This window comes from Cynara cardunculus, assembly GCF_001531365.2.
Source record: "Cynara cardunculus var. scolymus isolate 2C chromosome LG 11, CcrdV1, whole genome shotgun sequence".
NCBI lineage: Eukaryota > Viridiplantae > Streptophyta > Magnoliopsida > Asterales > Asteraceae > Cynara > Cynara cardunculus.
In genome coordinates, this window is record NC_037538.1 from 11493335 (window position 1) to 11519407 (window position 26073).

General features: G+C 32.9%; 4 protein-coding genes across 4 annotated transcripts; 1 reads left to right on the forward strand and 3 right to left on the reverse strand.

The window, feature by feature from the left end:
• Positions 1–1744: 1744 nt before the first annotated feature.
• LOC112520844 (tubulin beta-2 chain) lies at positions 1745–5738 on the reverse strand. The gene is made up of 3 exons (XM_025129459.1): positions 5308–5738; positions 4045–4314; positions 1745–2626 (listed from the first exon to the last, which is right to left on the reverse strand). Exons 1-3 carry the CDS (start codon positions 5699–5701, stop codon positions 1947–1949), a joined length of 1344 nt encoding a protein of 447 aa, XP_024985227.1. The 5' UTR covers positions 5702–5738; the 3' UTR covers positions 1745–1946.
• Positions 5739–12071: 6333 nt separating this feature from the next.
• LOC112521843 (actin-depolymerizing factor 7-like) lies at positions 12072–22730 on the reverse strand. Its single transcript, XM_025130833.1, has 3 exons — positions 22702–22730; positions 12553–12819; positions 12072–12222 (listed from the first exon to the last, which is right to left on the reverse strand). The coding sequence occupies exons 2-3, from the start codon at positions 12798–12800 to the stop codon at positions 12072–12074; spliced, it is 399 nt and encodes a 132-aa protein (XP_024986601.1). The 5' UTR covers positions 12801–12819; positions 22702–22730.
• On the forward strand, positions 12392–17766 carry LOC112521842 (actin-depolymerizing factor 7-like). The gene is made up of 3 exons (XM_025130832.1): positions 12392–12424; positions 17001–17266; positions 17616–17766. Exons 1-3 carry the CDS (start codon positions 12392–12394, stop codon positions 17764–17766), a joined length of 450 nt encoding a protein of 149 aa, XP_024986600.1.
• On the reverse strand, positions 19394–25969 carry LOC112521841. The gene is made up of 14 exons (XM_025130831.1): positions 25606–25969; positions 23209–24076; positions 23027–23117; positions 22763–22883; positions 22580–22678; positions 22178–22465; positions 21692–21799; positions 21529–21600; positions 20943–21029; positions 20776–20847; positions 20582–20671; positions 20155–20262; positions 19757–19825; positions 19394–19680 (listed from the first exon to the last, which is right to left on the reverse strand). The coding sequence occupies exons 1-14, from the start codon at positions 25840–25842 to the stop codon at positions 19609–19611; spliced, it is 2382 nt and encodes a 793-aa protein (XP_024986599.1). The 5' UTR covers positions 25843–25969; the 3' UTR covers positions 19394–19608.
• Positions 25970–26073: the final 104 nt, after the last annotated feature.

Genomic DNA, 26073 nt, shown 5'->3' on the forward strand with positions numbered 1-26073 from the left:
AAATTACATTCGGTTCTTGCCAACCAAACACTTAATCAAACCTGATAATATTTCATTCCAATTTCTTTTACAAATTTCATTAATTCATAAATCAATATGCGAACCAAACACCCCTTTAGAGTTGGACATGTGTGGATTGGTGCAAGAGTTGTCGGTTACAACCTCTTTTGCACAAACATTAAAGTATATTTTGTATGATTTTAAACCATTTAATCATTAAAAATAATAATATATAAGTAAATTATCATATATGGTCTACGTAAACGATGAAAAAGTAAGTTGGTAGTTGATGCATTTACCCTTGTTTTGTGACGCAAAATTCTAGACATTTGAGTTATAATTCAAGTTAGATTATTTCATAAGGAAAAACATAAAAAAAACCCAATAAATTTTAGTGTTTAAAATAAATAAGTTGTTGGATAATTTTTTGGAACAAATAAGTATTTGGACATTTCAAAACGTGTTAAATAACTTTTTGGATTTTCTAAAACCTGTTAGATACATTCTTATGACCTATACAACTGGTTAATGTGGTAAAATATTGGAAAAAGTTGAAAAAAAAACGAATAAACTTTCATATTTTGAACGATCAAGTCTCTAAATATTTTTTTAAACAAAAAAAGTACTTACATCTATAAAATGAAATAAATATATATAAAAAAGTACTTATTTTTACAAAAAAAGTACTTACATTTAAAGAAGATTATCAATAAAATTTATTTTAATTAAAAATAAAATATATTATGTCAGTAATTTTTTAAATTAAAAAATAAAAAAAATTAAAAAGAATTACTGATTAAATTTATTTTATATTAATTAAAAATAAGAAATATTTCGTATGTGATTTTTTTATTTAGAAAAAAAAAAAAGATTTAGAATATTTGACGGTAATCAAATTAGCCATCACCAACATATTATATTTTATTTTTTTCTTAAAATAAATTTATCTTTTTTAATTTGAGAAATCATATGGATTATATTTTATTTTTAATTAAAATAAATTTAATTAGTAATCTTTTTTAATTTATAATTTAATTTGGAAAATAACTGACAAAATATTTTTTATTTTTAATTAAAATAAATTTAATTAGTAATCTTTTTTAATTTATAATTTAATTTGGAAAATAACTGACAAAATATTTTTTATTTTTAATTAAAATAAATTTCATCAATAATCTTTTTTTAAATGTAAGTACTTTTTTGGTATATTTATTTCATTTTATAAATGTAAGTATTCTTTTAGTTCAAAAAATGTTTAGATACTTAATCGTTCAAAATATGAAAGTCCATTGATTTTTTTTTCATATTTTTTCCATTATTTTATCACATCAACCAGTTTTATAGATAGCAAAAATGTATCTAACAGATTTTAGAAAGTCCAATGAGTTATTTTAGAATATCCAAAAACTTATTTGTTTCAAAAAATTATCCAATAACTTAATAATTTTGAACACTAAAATCCATTAGGTTTTTTAGACTTTTTCCATAATTATACTATCACTTTGTTTTGATATTTGAATGTTGATACTATTATCTTCGTTTTGATATTTCAAATCACTCGGACTAGAAACTCCCCGTAGAAGTAGAATATCATCCAGCATGTTAAATCTGGATTTGCAATTGCATGTATTTGATCATTGATTGTTGTTTGCTACTTTATTTACACTTGTGGGCCAATGTTCTCGATTATTAAGCTCAAATCTTGTTATTATGGTTAGATGTTGACATATTTGAGTTTAACAGTCAAATCTCCAACAGCTTGCAATTGCATTTGATGTTTATCTACTTTTTATGTTTTCAGACACACTACACATACTTAGCACACCAACCAGATAGCAGCAGTCACTCAACAGTCAACAGTCAACACCAAACCAAATCCAAAAAACAAACATATTTTCCAACAACAAACTTAACACCACCCATCTCACCCAAAACATATTTTCAGGCTACGCTTCCTCCTCGTACCCTTCTTCCTCTTCCTCGTACTCTCCTTCCTCATCCGCAGTTGCATCTTGATACTGTTGATACTCGGAAACCAGATCGTTCATGTTGCTTTCCGCTTCCGTGAATTCCATCTCGTCCATTCCTTCACCTGTGTACCAATGCAAGAAAGCCTTCCTTCTAAACATTGCCGTAAACTGCTCGCTCACCCTTCTAAACATCTCCTGGATCGATGTCGAATTCCCTATGAAAGTTGAAGCCATCTTCAGCCCCGTTGGAGGGATGTCACAAACCGTTGACTTCACGTTGTTAGGGATCCACTCAACAAAGTACGACGAGTTCTTGTTTTGTACGTTGATCATCTGCTCGTCCACCTCCTTTGTGCTCATCTTACCACGGAACATTGCCGAGGCTGTCAGGTATCGCCCGTGTCGGGGATCGGCGGCACACATCATGTTCTTGGCATCCCACATTTGCTGGGTGAGCTCAGGTACAGTCAGGGCGCGGTATTGCTGGGACCCACGAGATGTGAGGGGTGCAAACCCAACCATGAAGAAGTGGAGTCGAGGGAAAGGAATTAAGTTCACTGCAAGCTTGCGGAGGTCCGAGTTTAGCTGCCCTGGGAAGCGGAGACAGCAAGTGACACCACTCATAGTGGCCGAGATCAAGTGGTTCAAATCTCCAACTGCCGAAAACACCAATTTATAAATCATATGACACTCTCGTTGTCAAAGCATTTATCAAATAATACAAGAGTCGAAAATCAAAAGGCCTTTTAGGCCATGTTGTGAATCCACAAAGAGGTTTCTGGTATCTAGCAAGAACAAAAACATATGCAAGAAAACCTTTAAACTAGTTAACGTTGCATTTGATATATGTGGGCGGGACTGGATCGGATAGAAATGAACGGCTGAGAGTGAGGTAAAAGAATTGTAAATGATTTTAGGGTTTTAATTTAAAATGGGGAGTTCAATAATTTACCAATTTTGCCAAGAAATGCATTTGTCTTGCTTAGGTCCTGTGCGTCCTAAACCACTCTAGTGTCACAAAAAACATGTGATAACAAGTTTTTATATTGTTCTATTCTACCTAACAAATACACTCTAAAATATCTTATAAAACAAAAATGAAAAAACTTACCAATCACAATTAATGTTATTAATTGATTGTTAACAATGGACAGATTTTTAATGTGAGATGGATATCTTTTATGTATATTTTTAAGAAAACCTAAGATATAAATTATCGTCACATATTTAAGATGGAAAAGTTTTTTTTTTCTTTTTGATTTTCGTGTAAGCTGGCCTAGTAATATCAACCAACCAAGCAACCACGTGAAAAGCTGAATTTTGCCAACTCTTTTATGCCCTCGAAAGATAAGAAAAGAGAATCTTTGCTTAGGCTGGGAATCACATGATGGGTTTGCTACCCACATGACTTGAAGACTACAATAACTAATGCTTTGACTCAGTACATTACAACTAGAAATCTGTTGTAACCCAGAAACCTATTCCAACTGCATTGTTAACTTAAACCATACAAGTAGACAGTGCAGGATAGTACAGTACAACTTTAAGCGACTACCCCCCACTTTCCACTGATACCATATGGATTGTAATAATAGTTCCAAGTGTGGCAACTAACAAAAATTAATCAGGAAACAGTGAGCTTATTAGATGCCTAATAAATATGGTTGTTTTGAAACATCAAGGAACTTGTACGCTTTAATTAATCGAGGTCATAAAGATTACAGACAGAAAAATCAGAGTGACCCTTGGTCCAACTTTAATGGGGACACCAAGACCAAATTTGACACCATGTCACTCCAATTGCGACACCGGAATATACCTAGAATCTTACACTTTGGTGTAAGATTTGGTGTTACCCATTAGAGTATATTTATTGTTTCTACCAAATTTTACATCAATTTTTATAGATTTGGTGTTACCATTGGAGATGCCCCAAGGAGACTCAAACTAACAAGCTTTTGAAACTCGTACACTTGGTTAGTAAGGCATCATGAACTCACATCATTGTTTTTTTTTTCTCTTTTGGAAATTGTTTAATCTTTGGGGACTACGTGGATGGAGGAGATGGACTTACAGCTGGGAGTAGTGAGCTTGAGCGTACGGAAGCAGATATCATAGAGAGCCTCATTGTCCAGAACCATGCATTCATCTGCGTTCTCAACCAGTTGATGGACGGATAAAGTTGCATTGTAGGGTTCGACCACCGTGTCGGACACCTTGGGCGATGGGAAAACCGAGAAAGTGAGCATCATACGGTCTGGATACTCCTCCCTTATCTTGGATATCAGCAAAGTCCCCATCCCGGACCCTGTCCCTCCTCCCAAAGAATGGCATACCTGAAACCCTATTACCCAAATACAAACAACATATGATTTAACAGTCAGTTCAGGCACTAGGGTACTCAAGATTATGTCTTCTTTTTATTTTCTATAAGGGTAACAACATCTATATTTAAAAAGAACTCACAAGTAACAACCTAAAGTTAATAGTTGATTATTTTCGCTAAACAACACAACGGGAAAATCAAGATATGATTTGGACCTGACACACCACAGGAAAATTCAATTCCGAAACCAAGTCCGTTTCAACATTGTAATTACGATATCCTGTGGTTATAAAGCAAAATTTATTACTACAGTAGATATACTTTTTTATTTACCGTAAATATACTTAAAACTTGAAGCTGAAAATTGAGAACAACAATGGCAATCTTTTGTTCCAATACACGTTTGTTTGGTGAGAAGTGAACTGGAATCTAATCATGGAATGAGTACCATTGCTACTCTCTCTCTCTCTCCCCCTTCCTCTCTTCACACACACACACATGTGTGTGTGTGTTTTATGTAAGCCAGAATTCAATCATACTATGGAGTGAGTAACACTTCTAGCTATACCAACCTCAGAATTATACCACTTCTGTTTTCATTAATAAGAAGTTCTTGACGATATTGAAATTCGAAGCGTTTTGAAAAACGAAAATGCAAGATCGATGGGAGAAATAACCGCAAATGTCCAATAGAAAACTGAAATTAGAGAAGCGCAAATCAACAGAGTAAACATAAATATTTAGGCTGATCTATAAACGCATATAAAAAAACGTAGATCTACTTAAAGAACCCTAATTTTCCACATAGTAAATATCGTTGCAACACTAAAATGAAAATGCTAATTTTGTTTCAACATCAAATCGTGCATCCTTAAATCAAGTCAAAAGCTAATAATATCCGTTCGAATCAGGGGGCATTCAATAGCGAGTACATGAATCTTATAAAAAACATTCACTAATTAAAGTGAATTGCACATTTGAGAGAGAGAGATAGGGAGAGAGAATTATAACCTTGAAGGCAATCGCAATTTTCGGCTTCCTTGCGAACAACATCAAGAACAGAATCAATAAGTTCAGCTCCTTCAGTATAATGACCTTTCGCCCAATTATTTCCGGCACCAGATTGTCCAAATACGAAGTTATCAGGGCGGAAGATCTGACCGTAGGGTCCAGATCGGACGCTGTCCATGGTACCTGGTTCAAGGTCCATAAGGATGGCGCGTGGAACAAACCTTCCACAACTGGCTTCGTTGTAATACACATTAACGCGCTCAAGCTGGAGGTCTTGGTCGCCGTTGTAACGGCCGGTGGAATCGATGCCGTGCTCAGCACAGACGACTTCCCAGAATTTGGCTCCGATCTGGTTGCCGCATTGACCGCCCTGAATATGGAGGATTTCTCTCATGATGTTGGTTGAAGATTTTAGACAGAGAAAGCGAGAGTATCTGTGTGTTTTCAGGAGAACTGGAAGGAGGTTTATATACACCAAGAGGCGGTATATTGGTTTTTAAGAGGGAAATCTCAAGTTTCTCTTTTCTTTTTGGAATCGCACGTGACATGCTTCAAACGAAACCTGGTTCGGTTATAATCACCGAAACGGTTTTTTAAACAAATACTCAATAAAAAATATATTAAATATAAATATTATAACTGTTTGATAATTAACTGTAAACATCTTTACATAAATTTTATATTTTGACCCGTATTTTTTGGAATTAAATCTTGCAATTTTATCAAGTGAAATCATAAATGTAATAAAAAAAATACCCAGTCTTATATATCGTGTGAAAATATGAATTAAGATAAAAAATGTGAGAAAATATCTAAATCTTGATCAATTTTAATCTCATCCTCACTCCCATGAACTGTGGTTCTCATGGGAATTGATTCGGTGCATTTTGTAAGGGTTTGATCTTCAATTAGGATCGATTAAAAAGTGAAAATCTTACTATTCTCACTCTTAACATTCATTTTTAGTGCAACTTAACCGTTCTTAGATCAATCTATATAGAGGGAAGTCGTTTTATTTTCAAACTCAACCATTAGTACAAGTCAATTTTAACCATTCATCTGATTTAATGAATATCTTGATTGTTTCCTAATATAAAGTGTTTGATCATAATAAATGAACGCTGACAATTTTTCGTAATTGGTTTGTATGAACTTTCATTATTTTTTATAAACATCTCAGTTAATTGGTTTGTATGACTTGCACTAATGGTTGGATTTGTAAAAAATCTCTCGTACATATATATTATATGGTGGGGTTCAAACGAGAACATTGATATATTACAAAAATACGAGAACACTTCTGAGCTTCCAAATTTATTAACCTAAATAAAATTACAATAGATGAAAATAAATTAGTATTTATAAACAATTTTTCTGCTATCTTAGGTTTTTCTTTATACCATGAATGTTGTTAGTATCATTGAAGACTTTTTATGCCAATGTCTGCATTGTTAATGCTGATGTGATAATGCTTTGATAAATCGAATATTTTTTTTGATATGATTTTGTTGTGATAGTGATGTGATAACTTGTGATAAATTGAATCATTGATGATCAAGTCCATAGTCATTGGCTTTGTCTGTTCATTATTCGACTTGTAGTTTTTCCCCATTTTACTCCTCCATGCCTTTGGTCTTCCTAGAAAATGTAAATATTTATCTAATATTTTATAGCTCCTTCAGTCTTTCTAAAAATGTGGCTTAAAACATAATGATATACTTACGACTGTTCTTGCATTCGCATAAATCACAAGTGTTCTCGTTTGAACAATTCCCAATTATATGTATATAAAAATTTGATTCATCTAAAATAATACTGCCATCTTTATATCTACCGATGTAAACTTTACTTATTGATAGGTTCTCGGATTGCTTAATTATGACTTTAACCGTTTGAGAAATCAATGTCATAAATATCTTCAATGCTCTTCGTTGGACCTAAAGCAAGTGACATGCAACTCTCAGTTGATCGCTCTTATACATATGGAGCACAAAGCAAGTGACATGACAACTCTCAGCTGATCAGTTTTGTACACACACACACACACACATATATATATATATATATATATTATATATATATATATATATCTTATCAAAGGTAAAAGTGTTATTTAGATAATTAAAAAAGATCGTAATTACATATCTTGAAACCATGTCATTTTTATTATGAACATTCATTTTAGAGCATACATACACAAACATAAGGGACCTTCTTTTGAGAACCCATGAATTGAGATAACTTTGAGAACTGATGCATCGTGTACTATTTCATGTACTTTTTTTTCATCTATGACTTAGATTTAGTGTATTGACTAACATATATTTGTTTCACACATATTCGTTTCACAACCTGAACACTTTTTATGTGTTTGTAAAACAAAAAATACAACTAAAAATTTTCACATTATGAACTGAATACATATGAAACAAATATATGTCAATCAATATATTAAATCCAAGCCATGGATGAAAAAAGATCATGTGAAATTGTACATGATGCACCAATTTTCAAGGTTAACAAAAATTTATTGGGTTCTCAAATAGTTAACCCCCCACATAATACACACACACACACACACACATATATATATATATATATATATATATATATGAATCTAATCAAATGAGAACTGAGTAGTTTATGATAATTATGAAATCTAACCTAAGACAATCTATTATTGATATTCATTCTTTTATTTGTTTAACTAATAAGAGGTGTATTAGTAATTTTAGTAACTTTATTTCAAATTCAATTTTATTTATTTATTTTAACAGTTATTTTTTATTAAATAGTTTCATTAAATGTCTCAACCAAATTGATTTGTATTGATTTCGATTCCCCATCTTCTCTCCCTTCACCTCAAAACATTCACATTCTTAAATTTTATAAACGTCTCCCAACCTTCGCGAGTTTTGGTTTTTGGGTTTTCCACCTGCTTTGAAGAAACTCCTCATTTACAGTGAAGGTGAGAGCTGCCTTCAAAGATGGAAAACCATGGAGCTCAAAAGTGTACCATCGTAAGTTTGTGTCTTGGTGTTTAGAAGTTCCTGGGTATCCCATTGGTATCATTTTGGGTATCAGAATGGTATCATATTGTGTAATACAATCAGTTTGTCTTTTCGTTTATAAGTTTTTGGGTATCATAGCGGTATACGCCGTAATAAGTTTGCCCAGAGTAAGGTTTGACAGAAAGAGGAGAGAAAGATTCATAAGAAAAACTGATTTATCCCTAAATATTATCTATAAACTTAATTTTTTTTTAAATGAATGAATAGTTACTAAAATTAATATTTTTAATAATAACCATTGATTATTAATAACATGTGGTTAAAATTATATCTCACGTACGGTTATCACAAACAACTGAGTTCAACTTTGAATTGGTGTATATATATATATATATATATATATATATATATATATATAGAGAGAGAGAGAGAGAGAGAGAGAGAGGTTTATGAGAAACCTCAAAAAAAATGAACAATCAAAAACACTCCTTTAATCGTTAGATTAATTGATCTAATGAATGCAAAAGAGACGGTTACAATTTTAATTTTAAATTAAAAAATGTTCCCACCCCCGATTTTTTAATTCGAAAAAATACGAAATATTATTAAAATTCGAACAAAACAAATTACACTACACAATTATATTTTTCTCGCTAATTTGACATCTATATCCATATACTTTTTCATCCATTTTTTTTCTTGGTTTTTAGTTTTTTTATTTATATAGCGTCTTCCTCTTAAGTTTGAATTTAGTTTTTCATTAATTTAATTAACATCTATAATCATATTTAGTTTTTCACACACATATATATATATATATATATATATATATAGCGCCTGTATGTATGTATATATGGATTGGGAAATAGAAAAAGGAAGATAAGGGGGTGTGGGGGAAAGTGGATGTGATGGAGGTATAGCTCATTACTCGTGTTAAGGCTGCACACACTTTTTTTGTAATGGTTAAGCTAAGGGGTTGGAGTACGAGACAAGTGAACTTCTATGTGACTGCAACTACACACATGGTATATATTTATAACATATCTCCTATAACTTGTTTACAGAAGACCATTGTAAAAGTGTTTGATTCACATGTGAATAGAAAATTTAATGGATTTAAGAAAATAAATATAATTTTAGATACATTTAGTTATAAATTACTTAAGTAACAAGTTATTAAATTAAGACGTTCGATAAAAAAATGATTTTGAAAAGCCAATGAAATAGATCAAGATGTGAATCTCCAATGCCTCGTGCGTTTTCTGCAACCACAACGTCTTATGGGTATCAACCTTTTTCTATAACAGATATAATCGGTTTATATTACTTCTACCTGATATTTAAAATTGTATAAAAATGTAAATGGGATATTATAAATAAAAAGCATGTTATTTTATTTATCTCATGTTGTGATAATAGTGGATAATATGATTTGAAGGTTATTGTAAAGGCAAGTAAGGCGGTGAGTATGCACCCACAAAAAAAAAAAGCCTTATTCATAAAACCAGCACCCTTCATCTCTAAGGAACACTCCTCACGATCTCATCTACAACTATGTATATTAATTAAAAAGAAACTAATAAAGATACAAAAAGCATATATATATATATATATATATATATATATAATATCAGGTAGAAACTTTTGTTTTTTTTACAGAATTGTAGGACTGTCTTGATTGTCCAGGAATGAGATCATGTGTTGGATTTACGGTTTCAATAGACGCGATGACATTTTTGTAATAAAGAATTAAAGATGAACTTCGATGACAACGATTAGGGTTGGACACAAAGTTTAACATATGTTACCCCCATGAAATACATTAACATACTTAGAATCTTTCTTAACATACATGAAATATTAACCTTAATTATATATATATATATATATATATTTGGGATCATGTGAGACCAACATGTTTTTGTGAGACCCATGACATCACTTTTTTACACTAACATTCATAGTGTTGTGCTGTGAAGATTCAACCTTTTTTTTTATCTTCATAGAGTTTTGCTGTAAAGTTTCAAATGTAAACAAGTAGTCTTACAGGTCTCACGAAAACATGTTAGTCTCATGTGAACCCAACCCTCTCTCTCTCTCTCTCTCTCTCTCTCTATATATATATATATATATATACACACACACACACACACACGAATGTATATAGAAGAGGTTTACTTTGCAAACCACGTAATTTGTACAAACCGTACAAACCTCATTCAACCAATCATAATTTTTCATTTTGTTCATTTTTTTGTAATTGTTAGAGGTCAATTAATCATTTTTATTCCGAAGAGTGTTAATCATGGATATTATCATCTTAATTATATTAGTTTTAGAGAAATACATGAAACAGATTCATTAAAATTCCATAAGTATTATATGAAACAATTTAATAACCATATATGAAACAACTTCATAAAAAAAAAATATTATATGAAACAATTTGATGAAAAAATTTCATAAGATTAAAAAATGAAATCGGCATATGAGGGTGGTTTACACTGTTTGTACAAATATGGGTGGTTTTTCTCTCTCTCTCTCTCTCTATCTATATATATATATATATATATATATATATATACTTGAGATCATGTGAGACCAAGGGTTTTTTGTGAGACCCGTAAGACCAATTCTCAATCCTTGGATTAGATCTACAATCTGAACATTCATAATCACAAAATTGCTACGAGACTTCTCAATAATCACAAAATTGCCACCGTGCAACTTTAGACCATTAGATCATTAGCTTATAAAGTTGATCAATGAACAATAAATTGGTCTTATGAGTCTCACGAAAAACCCTTGGTCTCACGTGAACCTAACCCTATATATATATATATAACAAACCATAATAACCCTCAAGATTCATGAATATAAGTTAGCATATCCTACAATTTAACATGTATTACCATGAAAACCTTTAACATATCTTAACTTGCAAAGTTGCAATCTTAATACATTAATGCAATTTTAAAACACCTTTAACTCTTATTAGCACACAATTAAACATGAAAAGCTTAATCATATATTCTTTATCACATAGTAACACAACTTAACACACTTTTAACACATGTTAACGAGTAACATTGATGCAGTGTTGAATGACTAAATTGCTCCTCCTTCATTTTCAATGGTGTGCACGTTGTCACACATATCAAGATTGACGATCACAGGATGGTCCTACGGTTCCTACGGATTTTGGAGTAAAACAACTTCTTGTTTTTTCCTCTTTGACTTGACCACTCTACTTGCTTAACATAAGTATTATTTAACCTTCACGGACTCGCTACAACAAACTCTACCTCAAAAGCAATAAGCAATGGATTGAGCTTTAAAAACTAGAAAGCCGTTGAGCGTTGGTGCATTTTTTTTCTCGCTCGTTACCACTTGTCCGGAGCCCAACTATATAATGCGACATCCACATAGTATAATGTTACATTCACATAATATATGTACCACTATATTATGTAAAGACGACTGAAAATGACCGTTTTTTTATAATTTATTCTAGATAATATGAACTTATTTAAATATTAAAATCCATGAACAATAAAAAAACATAGCAGAGAAACACGAAAAATATAAGCAAGAGATAGTTTATTTATGAATATGAACGATACATAATTGTGATTTGGAGTTCTCTTGAGAAACATGAAATCCACCTCAAGAGAACCCTAATGCATATTTATGGTATCATCCAAATGGATAAATTGCCCCATAAAATATTGGAATTTTTTTAAATTAAAAAAATTACAATGCTCTTGATTTGATGACGTCCAGACTCATCTCACTGGCGTCTGTTGCTTGGACTTCGACTTGGATCCCGTCTAGTTCTCTCTTGAACCTGTCCTTAGAGCTGGCATATATCATCTTACTTCTCACTTTTGATGAATCTGGAGACCTGCACTCATGAATACTTTCTTATAAGGACGTTTTGATCATTTAACAGTTTGATTATATATGTGGATTGGTGTTAGAAGTGAAATTGGGATCCATAAAATGTAATTTTGAAAACGAATAGGACCTTAAAATACGAAGATAAGGAACAACATAATTAAATGCCATGGCATATGTCGACAAAATGTTGTATTTTGGTTGTACAAGTTGTAATCCACAAGTACAATCAAAAGCACAACCATCGGACCGATTTACAAACCATTTGAATACGCTAACATGAATATGTAATGTTAGCGTATTCTTATGGTGGTCTAAACGAGATTTGTGTACTTGCCATGCAACAAAGAAAATTTTGCTTTTTTGACAGTTCTCGTTGGTGGTGAAATCGAAGTCATAGACGGCATAACGACATTCATTGGCTGGAAAGCTTTTTTGAAAATCTTCATAGGTGTCGTCTGGTTGGCCTAGCTTCTCCACGACAACTTGATGTGTACGGTTTTCAATCTTGAACACTATGAATCGGTAGTTTCTCTTAGCCTTCAATTCCAAGAACTTCAGCTTGCATGCATCATGCACAGCCATTCCAGATGCAGCGTTAGCCTTCACATTTTCAATAAACATTATTAACATACATGTTGCTTCTTATGGACTCATAGGCAATCAAGATCGTTCTAAATAAATTGATGACTCAAATAAAATCGTTATACTTTATTAAAACAAATGAAGAATTTCAGGTTTCTACTTCAATTAGATCATTATTGATATCCATATTTATTTTTGAAAAGACATTTTTCTCAAACATCATTATATATGATTACATGTACACACACACACACACACACACACATATATATATATATATATATATATACACGTATATGAGAAAGAGAGACATAAAATATTACCATGTCACCCCACCGTCGAGAACCGAAGAGAATATTGATCTTTATGAGTAAAAAGCTAGAAGAAGATGGAATGGTGGGGGCACGAAAGAATGAGTGGAGGGGCAAGGTATTTAAATACACAAATTGGTTTTCTAGATCCTTATTTAAAGGATCTAATCAAAGGTTTGTGGTTGATTTGTGAAAAGAATACCGATTAATGCTTGCAACCGATGAATATTGTTCGGTGTTTTTATTGTTTTTAAATAATCTTAAAAATAAGTAAGGGGGTTCAAATGTGAAAGCTAATTAACAAGGTGAGAATTGTGGGAAAAAAAAGTTTACATGTGAACGATTGAAAAAATCAATTTGAAGATGCATATATGAACTCATGTGAATAATCTCTTATGTGAATTCTCACACATGCATCTCCGGTTTGATTTTTTTTCAATGATTCATATATGAACATTTCATTATCATATTATTACCATATTTACGCATTGTTTGGTGAACATAAACTAGGAAATCCTTTTTAGATGAAGGAAATAGTGGTAGAGCTACCTTACCCTTAAGTTTGTGGAAAATCTTATACAGCCAACAAGTAGAATCAATGGTGGATCCAGGAAATTGATGGGGTGGGGGTACGTTGGATGATACTTGGGAGAAGCAAGCATGTGGCCATATAGGACTAGAGGGAAACCATGTAAGACGAAGGTAAAAATAGAAAATTTAAGCTAGTCAACGAACGTTTTTGGTCTTTCACTGGAGGCATTTCCCCCAGTCCTTAAGTGCTAGATCCGGCCTTGAGTAGAATTGTAGTAGAAGACTTGTGCTCTCTGCATATCCATTTAATTCAAATATTAAACAAGGATTTTGGAAACCCATGGAAATAAGGAGACACTTGAAGGAATTGCAAAGTTGAGGTGATGAAGCAGTTTGTCTTAATGGTTGTCATGATGATAGTGGTTTCAACCGTCTTCGCTGCCGATTGTTCTCCTCTTATGTCAGATGCAACCACCATCGTCCTTCCTGTCGTCATAACATTTGTATCCACGTTCGTTTTTGCTTTTCTCTTCTGGTTTCGCTTACAATGATTCGGTGTACGGTGTTGTTAACATTATTACATACGAAGTAAGGTAGATTTTTAATATGAATTTCAACAAAGATCTAGGTTTCTAGTTTGATTAAAGGATGGCTCGAATAAACTGATTTTTTAAGGCCTGGTTGAAATAGTTGATATGTTAGGGTTTTATTTCATACAAATTTATATTCAATAGATATCTATGTTTCTGGTATGTATCCAATAACTTGATTCAAGAAGATTATCTATGTTTTTTGTTTTGATTGCCAAGATATGTGATTATATATTTATTATCATATGTGATAATAAAGTCACATATGTATATTATACCTGGTTTTATTGTTAATAGATCAATGTTTGTATATAATCACATGTGATGATATTGTTAATAGATCAATGTTTTATATTCTTCTTGTTGAAAGAATTATCGAGAGTCGGTGAGATAGAATTTTTATTGCCCGGGAAAGTCTTTTATTTAATGGACTTTTCTGAAGATACATATGTAAACCCACGTTCGCTTAATTACTTTTTTTTATCAATTATTCACATATGAAGATGCATATGTAAACCCACATTTTCTTTTACCAGTTATTCACATAAAAATCATTTTATTTTTGTCTTTTTTATCTGTACCTCTTTGTGTGTGTATCTATATGGGAACATTCAAATTGAAATGCTAAATATGATAAGAACGTGCAAATGGAAGGTTCGTAATTAAATCATTGCAAAAATCCATTTGAAAATGCATATGCGAACTCACATTATAAGTCATATGAGTTCATGTATGCATATTCAGATTGATTATTTCAATATTTACATATGAATCATTTCTTCGAATATTTTCACCTATGTATCCTTCTCATTTTGGAACACCGCATCACCCATTTTGCATAAAATTCACATGTTCCATATAACATGAAATACAATATTACAGACTGGTCTCAATTGTACACATATTGCTACATACAATAATAGCTACAAACTTTTTGCTTATACAAAGTACAGGACTTGAACATAACAAATTCTCAAGTACATGTATAAACTCAGCTTCCCAAAATCCACAAATGTAAAACAATAATAATTTTCTTCATATCTTTCCCTTCCTCTTACCTTCTACATGTGCCCGACCTGTAATGCATATTTTTTAAAACAAAACGAGGGTTAGTCCATAAGGTCTAGTGAGTAATCCCCTTGATTGCTATTACAGAGTGAAAATCATCAAAACACTTTTGGAAAACCAATATTTGAAAAAACAATATTTATAAAACAATCATCATAACAAACCTCATTTTGTTGCTTCATATAGATGAGACAAACAATTCCCCATATCATAAGAATGTTGTAGCCCCACCTCGTCGCATCCCAAGGATATGATAACCCCTGTTTATCGCATCAAATATATACAAGTACACACTTTGTTCCATCCAACAGATGCGATAATCCAACTTGTCGCATCTTATACATGCAATAAACCCCAAATGTCGCACCATAAGGATGCGATAAACATTTTCCTTGCACACACTGGTGCGATCACCTAACTCATTGCATCAAGCAGGTGCGATAACATTATCTTATCGCATCATAAGGATGCGATAAACGCAAACTCATCGCATCCTACAGGTGCGATAGCAGTACACATATGATCAAAATTTCATTTAACAAACTGTTGAGTATGTCACTCTTATCCCAATATACGTCTCTCTTGATTATGTCATCCTTATTTCAAAATGTACACCTCTCCTGATTATGTCACCTTTATTTCAAAATATACACCTCTCCTTATTATGACACCCTTATCCCAATATACACATCTCCTGATTATGTCAGTCTTATTCCAATCAGTTGATAATAATGTAACAAAACTCAAATTATGATAATTAATAGCATACAATCGTTTTCAAGAACACTCAAATACGAACTCATACGGTTCCATATAAAAGCATTTTAAATAAAGCTTTGAAATAAAAACGTACATTATAATCACAAGAAGATGATAACTTTAAAGCAACAATTAATCAGATAAATTCACCTAAGCTTCTTCTTTCTTTCTTTCTTCTTTTTCTTCAAACCCAAGAAACCATAATTTGTTTTCACCAAAATTTTCTTATCCAAAAAGGAAAACAAAAAGAAAACATATATATACTTTTTGATATGAGGCGGTGGAAGGCATATAATATTTTTAAAAAAAATTTAAAAAAGACGCCCCTCAACTTTCGTCACTTAACAAAAGCAACTATCAAACTTTCCAAAAATAAAACCCGGTTATAACACATTTGAACCCCCTTACATATTTTTAAGATTATTTAAAAACAAAAAACCATCGACGAATATTCATTGGTTGTTAGCATTAATCGGTATTTTTTCCTCAAATCAACCACAAACCTCTCATTAGATCCTCAAAATAATGATCTAAAAAACCAATTTGCGTATTTAAATACCTTGCCCCTTCACTTATTCTTTCGTGCCCCCACCATTCCATCTTCTTTTAACCTTTTATTCATAAAGATCAATATCCTCCCCAGTTCTCGACGGTGGGCGACATGGTAAATTTTCCCCTCTCTCTGTCTCATATGTATATACATATGTATGTGTGTGTGTGTAAGCATATATGATGATTTGAAAGTATGTCTTTTCATATGTAAAACATGGATTTCAATAAACGATCTATATAAATAGAAACAAAATCATGAACCACTTTATAGGTTTAACTAAAATTATAACAATTTTAAATGAGTCATCAAATTGTTACAACAATCTTGATTACCTATGAGTCCATAAGAAGCAACATGTATGTTAATAATGTTTATTGAAAATGTGAAGGCTAACGCGGCATCTGGAATGGCTGTGCATGACGCATGCAAGTTGAAGTTCTTGGAGTTGAAAGCTAAGAGAAACTACCGATTCATAGTGTTCAAGATTGAAAACCGTACGCATCAAGTTGTCGTGGAGAAGCTAGGCCAACCAGACGACACCTATGAAGATTTTCAAAAAAGCTTTCCAGCCAATGAATGCCGTTATGCCGTCTATGACTTCGATTTCACCACCAACGAGAACTGCCAAAAAAGCAAAATTTTCTTTGTTGCATGGCAAGTACCCAAATCTCGTTTAGACCACCATGAGAATACGCTAACATTACACATTTCTGTTAGCATATTCAAACGGTTTGTAAACCGGTCCAATGGTTGTACTTTTGATTGTACATGTAGATTACAACTTGTGCAACCAAAATACAACCTTTTGTTGACATATGCCATGGCATTTAATTACGTTGTTTCTTATCTTCGTATTTTAAGGTCTTATTCGTCTATACTATCATCATTCATTTTCAAATTTACATTTTTCATATCCCAATTTCACTTCTAACACTGATCCACATATATCATCAAAATGTTAAATGACCAAAATGTCCTTATAAGAAAGTATTTATGAGTGCAGGTCTCCAGATTCATCAAAGGTGAGAAGTAAGATGATATATGCCAGCTCTAAGGACAGGTTCAAGAGAGAACTAGACGGGATCCAAGTCGAAGTCCAAGCAACAGACGCCAGTGAGATGACTCTTGACGTCATTAAATCAAGAGCATTGTAATTTTTTTTAATTTAAAAAAAATTCCAATATTTTATGGGGCAATTTGGATGATATCATAAGCATGCATTAGGGTTCTTTTGAGGTGGATGTCATTCATGATTTCATGTTTCTCAAGAGAACTCCAAATCACAATTATGTATCGTTCATATTCATAAATAAACCATCTCTTGCTTATATTTTTCGTCTTTCTATGCCATGATTTATATTTTTCACGACTTTTAATATTTAAATAAGTTAATATTATCTATACTAAATTACAAAAATCGTCCTTGTAATTTTATTAAAACTTCGGTTTTTACCCCTCAAACTTTAATAAATACACTAACATATAACCTTATGGTTTATTTATTTAATTATGGAAATCATCCCTAACCATAAATGGCTGTTGGAAATGGCATCACGTGACACGTGTCCCGTTTTCGTTTTCTTTATATGTATTTGTTTGAGAAATTCTAAAATTATGATAGAATTTATGCTTTATATGTTATTTTATATGATTTTTTTCATTTAAGTTAGAATATTGATTAATATATATTTATTTGACATGTATTTGGTTCATAATGTGAATATTTTTTATGTGTTTGGGAAACAAAAAACACACATAAAAGAGTTTTACATTATGAATCGAATATATATGAAATTAGCATATTATGAAATAAATATATGTTAATCAATACATTAAATACTATATTTAGATAGAAATATACCATGTGAAGTGGTCAACAAAACGTTAAAGTAGAAAGTTCTTATGAATCTTATATTTTTAGAGTTTTTAAATGACTAAACCTCTATAATTTATGGGTACAACCGTACAAGTATTCAAGACTTAAGAGTATAAGTATTAATAATTTTTTAAATTAACAAATTTTACTTCTATATATATTATGTGTAATGGTTTTTAAACATCGTCAATTAATGTGACGAATTTGCAATCATCCATTACGATATATTCTTAGCACGATTTCTAAAGTGCCAGGTCAGCTTTAAAAATTATTTAGAAAATTACATTCCCCTACAACAATTTCTTATCATTTGGAAATGACACATCATCATAAAAAAATATTTTAATCAAATGACAACAGAACTACAATTAAATACTATAACTTAATATCAAATAATTTATTAATTAAAAAATTATAATGAAGTAAAATAAATTAATTAAATAAAATACATAATTTAATTTATAAAATATGTTTATTCGATAAATAAATGCTTATATCAAAAACCAATTTCCTATTAAGAAATCATCTTACAACGAACACACTTTCTTAATTAGAAATTCTAGATGGTAATTAGAAATCCATTAAGTATCCAATAGAAATTCCTGAAGTGGATGGTAAAACTCATATTTAGTTATACTATTGGGCTCGTTTATCAAAGACTTATCGGGTCAATTATCTTATTAGATGTACATGGGTCAATTATCTTATTAGATGTACATGGTAGATACTTACCCGGTAAGAGCGATGACAAGAATTGAGAGTTTTACCCGGTACACCTTTACTTGATATACCCTTATTCCTTCTTTAAAACAGGATTACTCATTTTTCTAATTGTTCTCCGGGTCCATGAGATTAATTGAGATATGCACATAATACCTGTAGTTAAAAGTAAAACCCAAAAGAAAAGAAACAAAGGAACACATCACATGATGCATACATAACAACCAAAAGCCAACATGTGATGTAACTTCCATATGAAGTGGACCAACAAGCATAACCTAATAAGCCAGGTCTAGTTCAATAAGTTATATGCATGTAGCTACAAACTTGCATATACCACTAAATCAATAACAACAATTAACTCTTAATTTCTTCACACAAACTATACACAAATAATCATTCAGACTCTGTTGGTGCATGTTAGAATCGCTGATTTCATCTCTTCTTTCCCCATCGACGTCTCAACGATCACCTGCTCATAAACAACCATATTCATCACATTCGTTAACAAGTTTCGTTTATAATATCAGAAAGCAACTTCTTTATACCTCTTGTACTTTGTTTCCAGCTCGAGCAAGCAATTTGTACTCCTTCTCGACCACGGATGCCATATAAACCTGCCCACAATTTATGAAGCATTTAAATTCCCGACACATCATTTAGGATCGGTAATCACACTGACAAAAACAATTGCAGGATACATACAAAGAACAATCATATTTTGGAAAACTAGCTGATAAACTAGTACTCTGCAGTAAAAACTAGCTGAAAGGTAGATAATAATGTAAAATGACATAAAAGGACGTGTGTTCAAAAAATTAAATGGAAAAATATATGGGGCATACTTGGAAACAAATGGAAAAAACCAGGAAACTTAGCCAAATAAAGCTAGCTTCTGGCTAACGAAACAAGGTTTTAATGTAATTTTGCAAGAAAATGTAACTACCTGAAATGTCGGTGCCAAACCGGGGCTCAAGAAAAACCGCCCTTTCTTTACTAGCTCAACGCCTTCGTATTGTTCTAGTTCTTTCACAAGCGAATCAACGTCAGCCCACTGTGCATCAATAATTCATTAGAAACGGTTGTCGTGTAATATCATCGTGCTTTAAGTACACTATAACAAAATCCGCTTTATAAGACGTCAAATCCAGGTTAATAAAAAAAATGTATTAAATGTCCTAATAGACTGTTTTATAAAAATAATTGTGTGTCCAGTGTAAAGATGTTACCATAAGTTAATAGAATGTTTTTGGGCGTCCAAACAAGCTTTTTAGGACACTTTTGAAATAAAGCCTATACAGCCGATTTTGTTGTGGTGTGTGCGATTTTGGCAAGTGAAGGCTGGAAGAACGGAAAAATGAAACGCTAAAAACCTCCTCATCGGGTTCGGCTGCTTTTAATCTTCCATCCAAGTTAGCTTGATCACCGATAACAGCCTCCAAAGCTTCGGTCAACGGATCTGGCTGCCACAAGACGAGCATTTTATTCAAATAGCAAACAATATTCGTCCCGAGTAAATTGCAATGTTTGATAAAAGCATTCATGGGAAACTTGGAATGTAGATTACCGTAATTTCCTTCAACGACAAAAATATCCGTTCGAGTGAAAAATCTAACTGATGAACCTTTGCTTCAACAACCTACAAACAAGAGATGATCGTCATCGAGCAAGTAGAGAAAATCATAAAATAGATTCAATATGAACATGTTATTTAAAATAGCACGCTCAAGGTACCTGCCCGATTTTGAAATTCAATATGGGATCCAAGGTATCGTCCCACGATACTTCAGTCTGGTGAATCAACGCAGGTACTCCTTCGACCTATATCATTACCATATAGAAACCATGCGTAAATACACGAATAAAATACCAGCTATGCTGATGTCCGTCTAATAGGACATCTACGGGTCATTGTACTAATTGTTTATTTCAGAGATCCACAAAAGCCCGAAACCCTCCCAGCCCCAAAAAGCCCAGGCCAAGCCTAAAAGCCCGCCCAAGCCAAAAAAAAAAATCAAAATCTCGACAAAGCCCGTGATTTTTTTGCTTATCATAAAAGGGCTTGGAAGGCCTAAGCCCAGGTCCAAAAAAGCTCAAGACTTGTGCATAATCATTATATCTGTGGTCACTTTTTTCCATGTAATTAACCATCCAACCCAATACATCCCACCAGGAAGCAGGGTTGTCAATCATGGGTAAGATATACGCAGACCTTTGTCTCGTGAAAGGTTGTTTTTGAAAATGAATATTAACGATCATTGTCATATATATATATATATATATATATATTGTGGATGCTCTAGGGACAAACTAGTAATACCTCGACGAAAATACCATAGTAAGTAATCTTTTTGATGCAACACTTCACGACATCTCCAACACTAAGCTTAGCCTGTACGTGTAGGAAATAAGAGTTTGAATGACGTAATGACCAACTAAAAAAAATACCGGAATAATTAGCTCAGGCACGATAAGATTCTCACCATGAGACTTCGCTTTCTCTCGACTGATTCCTCCTTCTCTTTCGGCTTTGCCGAAAATATTAGCTTGTTCAATTCTCTATCTGCCAAGACGACATTTACTTTTATTTTCTGCAACGACAATATCATCACATCTTTGTTATTATCCTTCTCTTCAACTTGTAAAAATAAGTACTCCCCTTGTCCCAAAATAAACTCAAAATTTATACTTTCGGCTAAGTTTAAATCCAAAATGCCTTTTCCTCCATTGGCAATCATTACAAACAATATTTAGGGGTTGTTTACCAACACAGATTGGGTAAGCGCTAAGCGGGTAAGAGTACGGTCTGGGTCAGCACTAATCACTGACTGAGTAAGAGTCCCTCCCTTAGCTTACCAGGTCAGTAAGAGGCAGTAAGCGCGAGTGGTAAACAGCCCCTGATTATTATTATGTTGCATTTAATTTTGGACAGAGGATCAACCTTCATTAACCAGATAAATAATTCAAACCTGACCGACAAACGATGACAAGTATTTGAGTTTTTCGTGATCATAAATAGCAAGAAGATCTTCAAGTTTCATATCGGCTGATATTTCACCCTCGATCTTTTTAGGATCTACGCTTGGGTTAGGAGTTGTCTTGCTTGTAGCATTATAGCCTCCAATAACCCCAAGACTTTGCCTGTAAACAGCAGGATCTAAACCTTTCTTCCTCAACCAAGACTCGAAAGCTAAATATTTCCACTTGGTGGCAAGATTTCGATAAGGCAAAAACCCGATCAAAGAACCAAAAGATGCCTGAAAAAAAGCACAAAACGGTTAAAAACACCAAGAGGGTAATCCTGAAAATAAAGACAAACTTCATATCCAAGCTTATCTAAGCTTGCATAATTCCGTCTTACTAGTACTTACAACAAATCCCCGAGTGCTAGAGTTTATGAGTTCCACTTCTTCTCTTCCCTCTGTCTTGATTAAATATTCAGCTCTTTTCCAGTCGGCATCTTCACGCTCCTATAATATGTATATATTTATTGGAATTAGATAACAGATGAAATATATTGTCAATCAAGTATAGCAGAAGATCATTCATATTACCTTCAAGAATGGTGTTGTGGGCAAGTTTTCACTCTCAATAGGATTAACATCGGGCATTGGATTCATAGGACTCGTAACCCCTTTCTCAATCTTTGACGTATCTCTGGTGGATTGATCTAATCTATAACACATCAACGATAAGAAAAAGATAGATATGGAAGAAGAACAAAAGGGGAACAGGAACTGTGATTTGCTATGATAGTTATGACCTTATTATGTTACAAAGAACACCATCGAACTTTTAGTTTGAAAATATAGTTTTACCTTTTAGGTGGTCCTCTTAATGCAGTATCCAGAGACATTTCAGTAGTCGAAGTGGCTGCTAGATTAGGATCAGAATCAGAAGGTTGTGATCCTTTAGAAAGAACAAAGAAGGGATAATTAGTAGCTGAATGAATTCATAAACTCCTACAAGAAAATGCCTTTCTTTGAAATGGTTGCATTACCTGTTAAAGAATCATTCTCGTGACCAATCTCTTGTAAGTCCAAAGAATCCCCGGTTTCCTGTGATGGTTCAGGATCAAACTTTGCCACATTTTCCATCTCAGAAGCTAAATCAAGATTTCGTGAACTGCTTGATTCGTGTTGATCTTTATAAGTTTGATCCACTGTGATCTCAGGCTTTTGTAGGAGTGAAACATCTGTTTGGATTTCACGTGGACTTTCTTTATCATCATCCGTAACTTCTATTTCTTCCTTCTGCAAAAAAGACTCCGGCTTTTGTAGGAGTGAAACATCTGTTTGGATTTCATGTGGATTTTCTTCATCGTTATCCATAACTTCTGTTTCTTCCTTCTGCAAAAAAGGTGCAGGCTTCCTCACCAATGTCATATCCGTAAACCGTTCTTTCTCCTGTTCATTACTCACTTTAAATGACAACTTTGGCCTCGGCAACATTGCTCCTGAACCATCATCGTCTTTAAAAGTAGTTGGTTTTCGTAATTCAGCATTTGGGACACTTTGCCTAGGTTTGTTCAGACCTTCTGCTAATGGTTGGTTTGGCCTCTCTAATTTCTGCAATTCAGCATTTGAGACACTTTGCCTAGGATTATTCAGACCTTTTGCTAACGGTAGGTTTGGCCTCTCTAATTTGGGTACTACTGGCTTCTCACTTGTTTCAAATTTGACTCCTTTTTTGGGTACTGGCCGAGTTAAATTCAATCCATCAAGGGAATCATTCGGCTTCCTCCTAACATCAGATACATCAAACGGAACCTCCTCTATGTCACTGATGACTGTTTTATTACCCTTCCTATTGTATAATTTTTCGATTTCCAAGTAAGATAATTCCGGGTGTGCTTTTCTGCCGATTATCTGAGCAACAACAGAGAAATATAGAGAAAGATTAAAATTTGCAAGAAAGCTTTAGCATTGCAACTGATGAATAACTACTCGTGTTTCAAACTTTTCTGTAAAACTAAATGAATGGTACTACCAAATTTATATGGAATGGATTACGTTTTATTTTAGAATATGTCTGCTTCTTGTCACTTCTTTTAATCCCAGAAATTACTTTGACTTTTGAAGGTCAAACATAGTAGTTTCTAAATTTATTGTTTATACACGAATAACTTTTTTAGCCATGCTTTCTTTTAAACTTGTTTGCACTTACTTTTATAGTTCAATGCATATATACATTCTTTTTCATAAGCCTGAAATTATCGATACCAAATTTGGAGGTAAAAAATTGTTTGTTCTGACTCTTTTTCCAATGGCAGGAATTAAGATGAGGAAGAATCAGTGTAAATGTGGTTAGATACCCAAATCAAATGAACCCTGAAAGGAATACTTATAATTACAGGATCCAATTTAAAGCATCAAATGTATCCTTTTAGGTTAAATACACTTCCTTTATGGTTTATTTGACTTTTCGAACCACAGTACTTGGTTTTTCTTTGCAAACTGACCATAATTCTTGCAAAAAACGTAATAAGAAAACTATAGTTTGCAAAAATTAACGCAAAAAGAAACCATCGTGCTTAGCAGATTTTGTCCAAAATCACCCATATCTAGAATCGAACTCGCCAAGCTAACGAAAACTCCAGCATGTGTACACATAAAAAACCACCTCTTCATGTCATATTGTAACAAGAAAATATTATCAGTTTGCTGTCTCCTTAGTCCTCCTTCAGTTCTTAGATTACATGGATCCATTAACACTAAATACGAACGGTTGGGTGAAAATATGGTTCAATTCCCATATCAAATGATAGGTACTATCTGTTCACAATCATAATAGTCACTCCTCTACCAATTTGAACACCACCCAAATCAAATTGACCTTAGAGGTCTACTTCTATTCTCAGAATTCAACAAAAAAATGTCAAATGCCCATCATTTAGAATCCAATATCTTATCTTTTTATCCCATCATATCAGAATCAGTCATATACCAATTTGACAATTTGAACAACACGCAAATCAAATTCACCTTAAAAAGTTCACTTATACTTTCAAGATTAAGCTAAAATATCAGAAAGCTGTTCACTTAGAATGGAATGATATATTTTATCACAACATATCAAATTAGTCGTAACATTTTCAAACTCGGAGCAACACCCATATCAAAATTGACCTTGGATTCTACTTCTACTTTCAAAATTCAACTAAAATGTCGAAAACTAATCATTTAGAATTCAATGTGCTCTTTTAATCAGAATCAGTCATGGTCGGTTTGATGTTTTGAATAACGCCCATGAAAATACAATTGTTTCCCAAAATCAAACAAGCAATACAAGTGTACTTTCGTTTCAAGAACCATAAACCTCTAGAGTTTTCATGATTAGACGAATGACAACTTGAAAACAGGAGTAAATATAGAGAGGAATGGGGAGAGAAAGGGACCTTGGCATGGGTAAGTTTGGGGTCTTCACCGATTAATTTCCCAAACTTAAGCTCCATTTGGTCCCAACTGTCAAATTTATCTTCATCTTTAGCGGCAAAAAGTAGGAATTTTCTATGACGTTTGTGATAGAAAGGAAGATTTCTGTATAGTTTGGGATTTTTATAACAAGGGATAGAGAATCTAAACTTTGAAGTATCGGTGGTAGTGGTGGTTGTGGTGAGAGATAGACTCTCCATTTTTCAAGAAAACGGAATCAGCTGTTGTCGATAAGCCCTTCAAGATGACTGTGTGCGTGTTTCTCTGTGTGTGTTTGAGAGAGAGAAGGGAGGGGGTCTATCCGTTTGTCTGATGTCTGGTGGTGACGAGCGACGTAAATTTTTAAGAGAGTATAAGGGCTGAATCTGTAACAATGATAACTTTATATCCAGATTTGTAAATTTTGCAGGATTATTATCGCAATGTTAAAT